This window comes from Ursus americanus, chromosome 2 (assembly GCF_024610735.1).
Source record: "Ursus americanus isolate L20-20 chromosome 2, mUrsAme1.1.p, whole genome shotgun sequence".
Classification (NCBI taxonomy): Eukaryota; Metazoa; Chordata; class Mammalia; order Carnivora; family Ursidae; genus Ursus; species Ursus americanus.
In genome coordinates this window covers 17,083,693-17,096,545 of record NC_142128.1, presented here as the reverse complement: position 1 = coordinate 17,096,545, position 12,853 = coordinate 17,083,693, and the positions used below count along the sequence as shown (strand labels likewise).

At 58.2% G+C, this 12,853-nt stretch overlaps 2 protein-coding genes across 3 annotated transcripts; both read right to left on the bottom strand.

The window, feature by feature from the left end:
- Positions 1-311: 311 nt before the first annotated feature.
- On the bottom strand, positions 312-5,681 carry ALDOA (aldolase, fructose-bisphosphate A). 2 transcript variants are annotated; one of them, XM_045785941.2, is made up of 9 exons: positions 5,549-5,681; positions 3,015-3,141; positions 2,718-2,929; positions 2,062-2,116; positions 1,788-1,948; positions 1,343-1,426; positions 1,070-1,244; positions 707-906; positions 312-618 (listed from the first exon to the last, which is right to left on the bottom strand). In XM_045785941.2, the coding sequence occupies exons 2-9, from the start codon at positions 3,124-3,126 to the stop codon at positions 523-525; spliced, it is 1,095 nt and encodes a 364-aa protein (XP_045641897.1). In that variant the 5' UTR covers positions 3,127-3,141; positions 5,549-5,681; the 3' UTR covers positions 312-522. The 2 variants fall into 2 exon arrangements, with proteins under 2 accessions (XP_045641897.1, XP_045641898.1); XM_045785942.2 differs by lacking the exon at positions 5,549-5,681 and adding an exon at positions 4,441-4,604.
- Positions 5,682-5,745: 64 nt separating this feature from the next.
- LOC123784608 (uncharacterized) lies at positions 5,746-12,114 on the bottom strand. Its single transcript, XM_087869077.1, is given in 5 exon segments — positions 5,746-6,593; positions 10,418-10,573; positions 10,762-10,983; positions 10,985-11,760; positions 11,998-12,114. Coding segments are annotated over 4 exon segments (549 nt in total). The 5' UTR covers positions 11,042-11,760; positions 11,998-12,114; the 3' UTR covers positions 5,746-6,479.
- Between the last annotated feature and the right edge of the window lie 739 nt (positions 12,115-12,853).

Genomic DNA, 12,853 nt, shown 5'->3' with positions numbered 1-12,853 from the left:
AGGGGGCTTCTGCACATGTAAATTCTGGGTCTAAAAGTGAGGCTGAGCTAACGGTTATACACATAGTCCCCAACTGTGAGCCTTAACGGTTGCTGCGGCAAAAGGGGGAGGAGCCCTCGATGGTGGGAAGAAAATTTCACAAGCCCTCTTCTTGAAGCCCTGGGCAAGCATAAAACGAAGCAGGAAGGTCCTCTCCCAACCCATTTGATTTTCTCCTGCCTCGCAAGGAAAAACAGAAAACAGGGACTGTTCAGCCTCTGCCACCTCCCCTGGCCCTCCCCTGGCCTGAACACCAGACACGAACAGCAGACTCCCCCTTAAATAGTTGTTTATTGGCAGTGGGCTGGAAAGAGCAATGGAGTTAGCATATACAGACAACACCACACACCAATGTCACGTGGGAGGCGAAAAGTGATGGGAAAGAGCAGCCTGGAGCCCCGATGAGGCCCCCCCTCTTCAAGAGTGAGTGTGGGAGGGGGCGGGGGCTGGAGTGTTGAGGGGGCAGCCTTAGAACACCTCCGCTTAGTAGGCATGGTTAGAGATGAAGAGTGACTCGCTGGCTGCAGCCCCGGCCTGACCACTTGGGGTGTACTTTCCTTGGCAGGCGAGGCTGTTGGCCTAAGAGGGGAGAGGAGCCAGAGTGAGGTCTCATCAGAATTCCATCCACCCCGGCACCCTGCCCACCTCCCTCCAGTCCCATCCTTACCAGGGCTCGCTTGACATACTCCTCCTGGGCAGCCTTCAGGTTCTCCTTCTTCCCACCCCAGGCCTTCAGGGCAGAAGCCTGCAGAGCTCGGCCATAGGAGAAGGTCAGGGCCCACGGCTTCAGCAGGGGACACTTGTTGATGGCGTTGAGGTTGATGGATGCCTCCTCCTCACTCTGGCCTCCAGACAGGAAGGTGATCCCTGTAGAACAAGGGGGTAAAGTGGGGTAAGTGGCTGTAGGCGAAGACCTGGGCACTGGTAGAAGCCGCTAGAAACCAACCTAAAAATCTGACCAAATGGGCGTAAGGATTGTGGGTGCAGTTCATCTACCTCCCAGAGGTCAAGATGAGGATGTGGGTCTCACCAGTGACAGCGGGGGGCACTGTGCGTCGCAGTGCTGTGACAGTTGCCATGGCAATCTCCTCATGAGAGTACTTGTGGGTGCAGGCGTGGCCTGGGGTTACCATGTTGGGCTTCAGCAAAGTGCCTTCCAGGTAGATGTGGTGGTCACTCAGAGCCTTGTAGACGGCAGCCAGCACCTAGAGCAGAGCAGGGCCAAAGTGGATTGGGGTGGAGCTGGGGGCAAGGTGGGGACAGGGGTCAGCCCCAAGGCCCTTGCCCCAGGCAGGCACCTTACCTTCTCGGTTACATACTGACAGCGCTTCAAGTCGTGGTCCCCATCAGGGAGGATCTCAGGCTCCACGATGGGCACAATGCCATTCTGTGGGGTGGGGGACAGGGCAGCCATGAGGCCTCCTAACCTGGAGCCCACCTACAGCTGTCCACAGCCATCAGCCAAGATCTTCTCTCCATGATGACACAGACTCATGGCTTCACACCCCTCAGCGGACTGCAGGAGACACGCATCTCCTCCGAGCCACCCACACAATCCCTATTCTGCTCCTCTGCTCACAGAACCCACAAGTATCCTCCACGGGCCCCAGCCTGACGCTTGGTGCGGCTCCAGAACTGTTGCCTTGGGTGAGGGGGTGATATGTATCCTGACAGATGGGTGGCAGGCTAGCTGACACTCTGGAACCAAAGGAGGTGGGAGGTGGCCTGTTAGGGACCTGCAGGCCCACCTGCTGGCAGATGCTGGCGTAGCGGGCCAGAACGTTGGCATTTTCCATGATGGCAAGGGCTGAGGGGGTGTGTTCCCCAATCTTCAGCACACAGCGCCACTTGGCGAAGTCAGCTCCGTCCTTCTTGTACTGGGCGCAGCGCTCAGACAGCCCATCCAGCCCTGGGGGGGAACAGAGGAGTCAGAGCACGGCAAAGGAGGGGGCAGCTGGCACCCAGACGGGTAGCGGCCTGGAATGGGTTGGTCTGGAGCGCGGGGAGCAGAGCAGTTCTCACCTTGGGTGGTGGTCTCGCCGTTTGTTCCTGCCAGGGGCACCACGCCCTTGTCCACCTGTTCCGGGAAGGTGGGCAACAATGTAAGACGGGGAAGCAACCTCGAGTACTCCACTCTGCCCTCAACTTTCCTTACTCTCTCAAATGGTAATCTCGCTTTGCAAATGTCTTCACGCAGTTACACTACCTGATGGCAGGAGGGAAACTACGTGGGGATGTGATCGGACAGAGCCTGGGCTCCTAGCACTTACTAACTCAGTGAGCCGCACGCTTCACTGCCTTGAGCTTCTGGGTTTTTGTCTGTATGACGAAGGGAATACCGCGCTCTGGGAATTACAAGGATTAAAAGTGCCAAGCAGGGGTGCCTGGCTGGCTCAGTTGGTGGAGCCTATGACTCTTGATCTCGGGGTTGGTTTTGAGTTCAAGCACCATGTTGGATATAGGGATTACTTAAAAATAAGATGATTTAAAAAAAAAAAAAAAAAGCCATGCAGGTCCCAAAAGCTTCTAGCTTTTGTCACATAAGCTTTGGAGGTGATCTGGGTGATCCCACCCAAGTCTCCAGACTCCCAACCCAATGCCCACCCCCAGCGTACAACTCTGGCCTTCTTTCCATGAGATCTATCTCACCTCTCGCATCCTGAGACCCCGCCCCTCACCTTGATTCCCACAACACCGCCCTTGGATTTGATAACTTGGGGGAAGGGACGCCCATCATCTGTCTTCTGGTAGAGTGTCTCGTGGAAGAGGATGACGCCCCCAATGCAGGGGTTCACGCGGTCGTCGGCAGTGAGCAGCAGCTGGCGGTAGAAACGCCGGTTCTCCTCGGTGTTCTCAGTGCCGATGGACTGTAGCCGCTTGGCGATGCTCCCTGGAAGGGGGCAGCATACGGAAATAAGGGGATCAGCCGGTCACTCTCGGCCCTAGGCTCTCCTCCTCCTGCGTCCTGCCCATACCAGTGGACTCATCTGCAGCCAGGATGCCCTTGCCCGGGGCCACGATGCGGTGAGCGATGTCAGAAAGCTCCTTCTTCTGCTCCGGGGTCAGCGCTGGGTACTGGTAGGGCATGGTGCCGGTCAGTTCCTGGGCAAGGAGGCAGATAGGGGAGGACTGGTTAGCTGGGTCTCACTGTGGTCTCCCGACCAGCAGGGCCCCTTGCCTGGAGGTCGGGACCTACCTCCCCTGCTCCATACCGGCAGGTCTCAGGCCACTTCCTGTCCCCAGCCCTCCCCTACGCCCAACTTCCCTATACTAGGCCTGCCTCCTGTACCTTTCCTAACTCTGCCTGTTGCTGGGTGTTTCCCAGCTGTGGTGGGTGGGGTTGCGTATTGACATCTGGGGCAATGCAATAGGCCAGAGCCATGGACAGACGGGTCATGTAGAAGCTGGACCCTTCTGGCTTGCACTCTGCCATGGGGTCACCTTGCCTAGAAGCAGAACCGAACCCGAGTATTTTAGAATTTAGAGGGGATACGCAGGCAGAGGGCCCAACCCAAGGACCCAGAGAAGGGAAAAGTTCTGTGCTTCAAGTCCCACAGCACAAGGGCCAGAGCTGAGATCAGAACCCAGATCTTCTGACTGCCAGGGCCTTCCAATCCACCCAAGATCCCAGGGCTGGCCCAGGCACCAAAGCCTCAAGGACACCCCAAGGTCAAGCTTCTCCGCCCAGGGTTGGGGGAAGGCGTTAGGAAAAGGAAAAAAGGTGTTAGAAGAAAGGGCAGGAGGGTAATCAGAAGCCCAGGAAAGGGGTGGGGGGGGTGGCGGAAAGGGGTAAGGTTGGCCAATCTCACTGCTCATACAGGGTGAGAGAACTGTAGCGAGGCAAGCGCCCCACCCCTTCCCATGAAAATGCTCCTGTCTGCTCGCACGGCTGCAGCTGTTCCAGGCTCACAATCAAGGTCACCCAATAAGGAAAGACACGTTAAGTGTTAACTGGGCATCAGGCGCCTCCAAGGGGTTTCCCCTCCTCGCCAGGTGCGCCCACATCCCAGGGCAGGGCCCAACCACACTTTCGGGAACCCTGAGGCAGTGTATGAGCTGGCCCCCACCCCTCGCTGCCTCTTAGGACCCCCGCCGAGGCAAAGGGGCCATAATCCTTTGCATCTGGGGTGCCAGCAAGAAAAGCAGAGAGAGAGAATGGCCCTTCATCTCGTCCCGCTTCCTCCCCCGCCATGACTCAGCGCGGGGAGCCGCTGCGTTGCGCAGCAAACCGAGGGGGCTCGATAAAGTTGCGGAGTCCGGGCTGGGAGCAGAGGTATGGGTGGTAGTGGGGCGGGGGAGATGCTGGGACCGGGGTTGGGGGGAGGGGGGCTCCGACTGCCGACGGCCCCCGGGATCCTTCTCCACGGTCCCTGACCTTCGCACATGGCGAGGGGTGCTCACCTGGCACGCGAGGGGGCGGGTTTGCGGGGTGCGGCGGTGGAGGGCTGCGGGCCGGCGAGCAGACTGAGGGAGCGAACGCGGCAGTCGTCACCAGGACCCTGGTTCTGCGGCGCGTTCCAGGAGGAACGCAGCCTATTCAGCTCTTGAGGGGGCGGCGCAGAAGGCGGGCAGCAGGGAGGTGGCGCCCGGCTTTATAAAGGCACCACGCCAGCCTCCGCCGGGTTTTTTCCCTTGAAGGGGGCCGGAGGCGCCCCGGCGTCCAATTGCAGGCGAGGAACGGTGGAGAGGCCGCCCCCGAAAGGCGAAGCCCTGAGGCGGCGCTTGGGCGGGGACAGCGCGGCGAGAACACGATCCCTCCCCCGGCCCCCTAGGACGTGACTCGGGCCACATCCCGCGGGTCGCCGAGGCCCTCCCCTCCCTCTCCCTTTTCCCCCCAGTTGGCGCGTTGTGGGGCGCCGTGACTCAGCCGATTTGGGGCACCGGAGGAGATGGGGAGGGGGGAAGCGGGCGCAAGAGCCTGAAAAGAGGGAGGCTCAGCCTCCCCGCCTAGGCCCAGCGCGGCGGCCCGGGGCAGCCCCAGCTTCCGGCCTGCGCTGACGGCCGCGTGTGTCACGCCGTGGCGGGCCCGGAGGTCGGGCGTCTGCCGGCCTGCGAACCTGCCGGCTCGGGGGCGCGGGGCCACCCCTCCCGGGGCCACCAGCCCACGCGGAAGAGCGGCTGCCCCGGGAGGAGCACGAGAGGACGGCGGGGCAGAGGTTCCGGGCGGCCCGCCCGTGCGGGTGTCGGCGCCCTGGTCGCGCCCGTCCCGTTCGGGGCCCGGAGGGCCAGCCTCGCCGCGCGTGCGCAAGCGCTCTCCGCCCCTCCGCCCGCCACCGACGCGGACCGGCCTGCAGCCGCCACTGCCAGCCCCAGCGAGTCTGGGGATGCGGCGCCGGAGTCCCTGCGAAAACGTCTCCCTGGGCCGACTTCCCCCTCCAAGTCCAATCTGCCCCTAGCTGCTCAGCCCCTAAATACATTCCGAGCTCCTCATCCTACTGGCCAGGCCCCCCCTCCTCATCCGGACCCCTTAGGCCCCACTCCACCCCTGCTGCGTCCCGCTGGCGCCCACCTGCGAGGAGGCAGAAAGAGCGGGCAGAGCCTGGTCAGCAGCGAGTGAGCCAGGCCGCTCCCGGGCTGGGTTATAAGGCAGCTCCTGCCCTCCCCCCAGTCCATGTCCCCAACCTCCTCCGGTGACCCCTGCCCTTTCCTTGCCACGGATCCCCTGGCAGGGACCTATATTTAGGGAAACCTGAAGCCCCTGACATTCATGCCAGCATGAGGCCTCAAGTGAGGGAAGGGGGAGGAAGCCCTGGGCCTGCCCTAGTTGGGGGCTAGGGGCGGGCCCTGCCCACTCACCGGTACTTCAGAGGAAATTTCCTTGGAAATCCAGCCCGAGGCCCTCAAAGGTTGTTAAGAGAAATCAGTCTTTGCGCAGGAATCTGTGGAGAGGGAGAAGAGGAAAGGAGACTGAAATCTGTGGCCCTCCTTGCCTCCTTCTCTCTTCTCCCTCCCCACCGGGCCCTGATGGTGGTTCTTGTGATTCTGGGGAGACCGTTCCTTTGGAGGGAGAGCAGATGCAGGCATGACACTCACCTGAAGATAACCAAGATTCCACAGACAAGGTGTGGCTGGGGTACCCCTATATCCTGATACTCAAGGCTCAGGTTTGACCCATGAGGTGCTCCGTGGCCAGCAGTGTCTCCCACTCACACCTTCGATTATAATAGTTTATGTGGAGAGGCGGGCAGGGTCACCTGCCAGAGCGCTAGCCCCTTTCCCTCCTGGCCCTCCAAAGGGGCTGCAGTCCAAATGGCCAAGGGCTCTCTGAGTCCTGCTCTGCAGGGAGCCAGGCTCTCCAGGGCTGGTTCAGAGGCCGAAGAGCTAGGCAGGCCATTTGTGGTTCCAGTGGCCTGGAGAAAGGTGCCTGAAGGCAGGTCAGGGAATGAGGCATGTGGGCCCTGGGGGCTGGCCACTCCCCAAGGGGCAAGGACTCTGGGTCCTCATCGGAGCTTGATCTCGAAGCAGAGACAGTTGAGGCTCTGGCAGTCAGGAAGTTGGCACGCGCAGGCACAGTCACAAAGTGGGCAGCAGCGGGGGCAGCGAGGGGCCCAATCCTGAGGGAGAGGAGAGAGGGGTGAGGGAGGCGGGCAGGAGGAGGGGTGACCAGTCCCCTAAGCTCTTTCCCTCTCAGGGGAGAAGGGAACAGAGAGGCCTGGGAAGCCCCATTTGCCCAGTGGAACAGAGGGTACCATCTACCATTCCTGGGAACAAATCAATTCCCTGCACTGTTGAGAAATCAGCAAGGCGGCAGTGTTCCAAACAACTGAGTTCAGGAGCTGGAAGAGACTATTCAGGGCATTCTTTCCTTCTTCCCATTTTATAGGCAAGGAGGCTGAGACATCAAGTAGCCCTGTTCCATTAAGTCCCAAGGTTCAGCTCGAAGTTGGTTCTACTATCTCCTTGGTTCTGTGGATTTCTTCCTTGGCATGAGACCCAACTGTAGGACCTCCTTCATCATTTCTGAGCATCTGCTCCCTGAAAGGCAGACTGTATTCATGAATGATTCTGAAAAACCTCAGTTGTCTTTTAAAATGGTAATTGGCAGATTTTTTTTTTAAATGTTTTTAAGAGTCACCTCTCTTTTATCAGAACCTTGCGCAGGGGGCGTCTGTATTTACGAAAGAGGAAATAGAGCCTCAGAGAGGGAGATCCCCCTTGACCCCACTGCCTCCCAGGGTGAGGAATATCAGCTTCTTTCTGGGTCTGTGGGGACAGGGACATGTCACCATTGAGCTAGCATGAGGACTCGGCCTCGGCAGGTACGTGTGATACAAACGAATGTTGAACGAGTGGATGAATCAAACCATTTCCCCCCCGGCTTTCGGCAAAGAAGAAAGAAGAGGACTTTTCAGCTCCGGGGGGCAGGGGGAAGGGTTTGTCTCTTGGGGAATAGGACAGGATGTCCTTCATGACAAGAAGGGAGAACCGGTCTATTTCAGCCTACTTCTCTCCTGCCTGGTGACAGGGGTGATCTGCGACTGCTTCACGCATGGACTGGAGTCAGGCCAAGTGGCTGGAGTGGGACACACCCAGGATGTGCCAGGAGATTCGCTCCTTGAGGCCTGGGGCAGAGCTGACAGTCACAGTTGCACAGCTCAGTCAGATACCCGGCCAAGCCAGGAATAGGGGAATGACCTTTGAAACAGCTGAGGTTTGGGGGTGCGGTGGCAGATGACCGGTGAGATCAGATATCACTAGGGGCTCCAGTGAGGGAAGGGGATCTGCTGGCTGCAGGGACAGGGGTCTGAACTGGGCTGGTGCTGCTGTCAGCAGAATTGTCTCTAGATGCTAGAAGCATCGTGGCGGAAGGGAGAGCGAAGCGGTTTCCTTGTGTCTGACGAAGGGGTGGTTTGGGGCGTCCCTGGGGAGTCCTAGTTTGGGATGAAGTGGGCTCTGTGGGTTTTTGGAGGACCACAGCGTCATTCTGTGCGCAGCACTGGTGGCTGAGAGAGGCTCTGCCGCCCTCACCTCAGAGGAGAGGGTATTAAAAGCATTTCTGGGCTCTGTCCACTGGAGGGGTTTACAGCTAGTCATTAATAACTGTCTAATGGATTTCTCGACTCTCACAAGCAGCCATGTGGCTTCTGGAAGGAATCTGCTACTTGAGTACATACACAAGAATGCCACGAGCCTGTTAACCCTTGTGTCTCTCTCTCGGCTCTGCAGCTTCTGCTCCAATTCCTTCCCTGTGACTTTGGGACGGCCAGCCGTCTCTGGCGGTTAGAGCGCAGGCCCAGGTTTGAGTCAAATTCAGGCCCAGGTTTGGCTCACTCGTGTTTGGAGCCTCCGTTTGGTCATCTTGGAAACAAACAGAATGCCTGCTTCAAAGGCTCCCGGCGGGGGAACCAGTGGAGGGAACTGGGCACAATGCCGGGTACCTAGTGAGCACTCAAGAAAAGGCAGCGAGTCCTGCCACAGCTCTGCACGCCCCCCACCCTGGCCAGACCTACTGGGTGTGGGGCCCGAACGCCTGGCTTTGTGTCTGTCTCATCCACAGTTCTGATCACACCCGCGGCTGAGGACCAACCATCGCGCTATGTGCCCCTTCGCTTCTCTTGCTCTAGCATAACTGCCTACTTCCTCCCCCCGTCCTTCGCTGCCCTGGAAGCCCCGTGTGGATTGGGACCCAGTCCCGCTTGTTTCACGGAGCCCCTAGGGCCTGGCACAGTGCCTCAACGATGACTACGTAGATCTTTCGTAGGTGGAGGAATGGGGTGAACGAGTGAATGAGAACCTTGCCACATGCTTGGTGAAAGCAGCAGAGCAGGCAGGTGTCTCCCACAAAGAGGAAGAGAAACCTGGGTTTGTGTCCCGGCCTGGGCTTCAGGTAAGTCACTCCAGCCTCTGGAAGCCTGTTTCTGAAGGCTGTAAAGTAGCCAAGAGCTTTGCGTATTTGTGGTTGTTACTGTTACGACAAGGAAACTGAAGAACACACACTTTACTGTACTTTGTGCGAAGACAGCTCAAGGACAGAACGACCCTGCCCTGCCCTGTGCCGTTCTAGAATCCTTCCTTCCTGGCTCTGGCAGAAGCCAGGTAGATCAGGTCTTGAGGTCTCCAGGTCTGAGATTCCCTGCACCTCGCTCCATTGTCACCCTGACCGAGGAGAGGCCTGGACTGACAGAAGGGGCAAGGGGCAGCATACCCTGGGCAGGGGGCCAGAAATCGCTTCATAACTGAGCATTTCCTATCAAACCGGGAGTTTTTAGGACCCAGGGTCATCTTCTTTTTCCCCTTTGCCCCCTTAGCCTCAGTCCTGGGCTCCCTTTCCCAGCTACCCCTAGGAAACCAGAAGCAGATTTTTTTGTAAGGGGAGAGCCCCTGGCCCCATAATTTCCTTCAACACTCAAAATCTCCCCCGGGAAATTTGACCAACGACAGTCAGCCCAAGTTATGAATTTGCTTGGACTTTTATCCTCCCTCTTTCCTCCTGGGGAAGGTCACCACCTCAAGGGCAGGAGCTTCACTGTCTAAATCAGAGCCCAAAATAGGAAGGTAGTCGATTACATTTACCATCTTTCAACCCACAAAAGCAAAGATGGCCTGTCCTCCGGGAGCCAGGCGTCTCCCCGAGGATTCTGTTTCGACACACAATGGAGCAATTCGCTGTGTAAGACTCTACCACGTAACATTGTAGAAGTGACCGAACCTCCCTCAGCCAGCTCCTCCCCCCGCAAAAGGAGGCTAGAAATACTTACCTGTCTACATCCACAGGCACAGAGGAGGTCAAGGCGTGATGCCAAATCAAAAAGGGTAGGTAGCAGGAGTATTTGTGGCATGACCCCATCTTGGCCAAATAATGGTAGGTAACACAGCAGTGATAGTCTCTTAGGACGTGAGGGGCACACACAAAACATAACGACTTTGGTTACAGAGCTGGTTTATGCGCCGACTGGTGCTTTCTACGTATTTCTACACGCGCACTTTGTAATCAATGCTTTTTGTACTCAGAACCATATATATCCAGGTTTTTAAAAATACCCAGCTCTCAGGGTTGTTGAGTAAATGATAATGTCAATAAAGTGGCACTCAAATCCTCCATAAAGGATCTGGGCGTCGTACTCACTCAGAGAGCAGCAGCAGCTCTGTGCCAGGTTGTTTTTTCTTTTAGAAAGCAAGTCAGTATGCCCTCCAGGTGACCCACCTGTCCCCAGCTGCCACCCTGCTTTCTTTTCTGCAAGTGGCTTTCAGCACCAGAAGGTACGTGATGTGCTGTTCATGGCGTCTTTGGCTGTCTCCCACTGACCCAGCCCCCAGAACGGGGCCGGGCCCAGAGCAGGGGCTCAGCCTCCCATGTTGTTGCACACCACCAACGAAAGAATGCCCAGAGAGGGCCCAGGTCAGGGCTCAGGGGGTCAGGACTGGGACGAGAACTCACAGCTTCGGTGGGCTGGGGGCAGCAGGCATCCAGGCAGTGGGCTGGGCTAGGCAGAGGGAAGTCGCAGGCTTCGGCACAGGTCCAGCAACAGTCCTGGGGCCTGGAGGCGCCTTGCTTCTTGCAGGGGGAGCTGCAGTCTGTGCAGCAGCCCTGGGCCTACGCGATGGAACGGGGCAGGATCTGGGCCAGGTGGTGGGGGGAAGTGGGGGGGACACGACACGTAGGGATAGGTGCGGGGACTAAATGGCAAAGGAGCCTCCGGGTCAGGGCCTGCAGATGAGGGCACTACCTGACCACCTCCTCTTCCCCGGGGCCCACCCTTCGGCCTCCACCAGGCCCCTCACCAGCAGGCAGTGCCTAGCCAGCAGCACCGCGCCGAGCAGCAACAAATAGGTCCCCACAGCAATGAACACGATGGCAGGGATGGGGAGCAGCAGGGAAGGACTGCTGACGGGAGCCGGGGTTGGATTCCATGGACTAGAGGAGGCCTGGACAAGCACAGGAGGAAGGGGTGACAAGGAGGTGGGAGGGGCTGTGGGAACACAAAAATACCAGGAAGGACACCCGGAGGAGGTGGCCGGGATGAGGGAAGGAACAGCCACCAGATGGCGGGGAGAGAGTCATTAGGACTACACTATCCTGTTCCCCAAACGTGACTTTTCCCTCTCATCCCCATTTCAGGACCATCAGTACCTGTTGGTCATTCGAGAATTTTCCAAGACTTGTTGATCTTCCTCTCAGAATGCCTCTCCATACATATCTATTGTCTCTGAGTCCTCTGGACTACTTCGCCATCCCTCAGGCCACGTTACTGGCCCCTAAATGTCTTCCAATCTGCGATCTTGCCCCTTTCCACACCAGCTGTGTTGTGTATCGCACCCTCCCTTACAATCCATCAATGACTCCCACCGACTCAGTCCAAACCTCTTATCTCAGGGACAAAGCCCCAGTCTAGCCCTGCCTACTCCTCCCTCTTTCCTCCTCTATACTCCGGCCAGACTGAAGTCCTAGCAGCTTCCCAAATGCCTGTGCTCTCTCCCACCCGCGAGGCTCTGCCCAAGCTGTTCCCTTGGCCTGGGATGCCTTTCCTCCTCGGTGACTTGGCAAGCTTCTCATCTTGCCAGGTAGAGCGGGAATGTGCTCTCCGTGTGAAGTCTACTCCGGGCACTCTCTCACAGCTCTGGTCCTGGGCTCGAAGGGTCTATGTTGGGTAAACAGCCCCCTCTCCAGTCTGGGCTCGGGCTCCAAGGCGAGTTTAAGGCCCTGAGGGGGCCGCTCCAGAAAAGGGTAAGGGGCCTAGGACTCACGTCCATGGGTCAGGACAGCGCCAGTCAGTCCAGGAGCTGCAAAGGAGAAAAAGTCCTGGGTCTCAGAGTCTGAGAGGGGCCATTGGACTGGGGTGCCCACTCCCCCACCCACCCAATTCCCGCTTGGAGAAACTGAGGCCGAATGATGGCTCCTGGTCCATCGGGGGTCCGGGGATTCGAGGCGGCGTCCCCCTCGCAGGCCCCAGCCTGACCCTGGCCACACCCCTGGCTGTCCCCACACCCCGGCTCCCTCCAGTGACCGGTCCCCATCACCTGCACCCTCGGGGCCGCGGGCAGTTCGCGGATTCCGCGCCAAGCTCGTCCAATCGGCCGCGGCGGCTGCACCGCCCAGAAGCTCCCGCTGCTTCTGGCCGTTGCCATGGAGATCCGAGCGCCGCTCCTACGGCGGCCGCCGAGACCCAAATTCCTTCTCCCCGCCGCTCTTCCCCGGCTCGAACCTCGGAGGCCACCAGCCCCTCTTGGTCGCCGCCCGCCGGGTTTTCCCGCTATTCCTGAACGGAAAAGGCGATTTCCCGCTGCCACCTGCCCTGGTCGGGTCCTCATCCCTTGCTGGGTCCTGCGGCGCTGCAAAGGGGACACCGACCCCCCGGGCTACACCACCAACGTGCTGTGTGGCTTTGGCCAAGTCCCTGAACCTCGCGGAATCCATTTCCTCCTCTGTAAAACAGGGAAACTCCTGCCTTACGGGGAAGTTGTAAAAATCAAAGCTACTCGTCAGTTGTATAGCATTCTGCTTTTTTTTTTTTTTTTCCAACTTTACCCCACTCATTTTTTATTGACAGTGCTCGAGTTTAAGACTTGGGTGGGTCTCCTCACCCTTCAGGTCACTGTCAAAGTGATTTCCTCCCACCCACCTTACATCTTGTCCTTTTTTCTATTTTAAAACCTCCAAAGGGCAAAGTCCAAATGCTTCGCTGTCAACCTCATGCAGTCTGGGCCCCTCCTATCCTCCCTTTGCTCATCAACAGCAAATCTCATCTAGGCTCTGGGCTTCCGGCAGAGAAAAAGGCAGACAAATTTCCTGCCCTCCTGGGACACACGTTGCACTGGGGGACCAGGGTCAGATAATCTGTAAAGAAAAAAGTAAGACTGTTCTGTGTTCCATCAT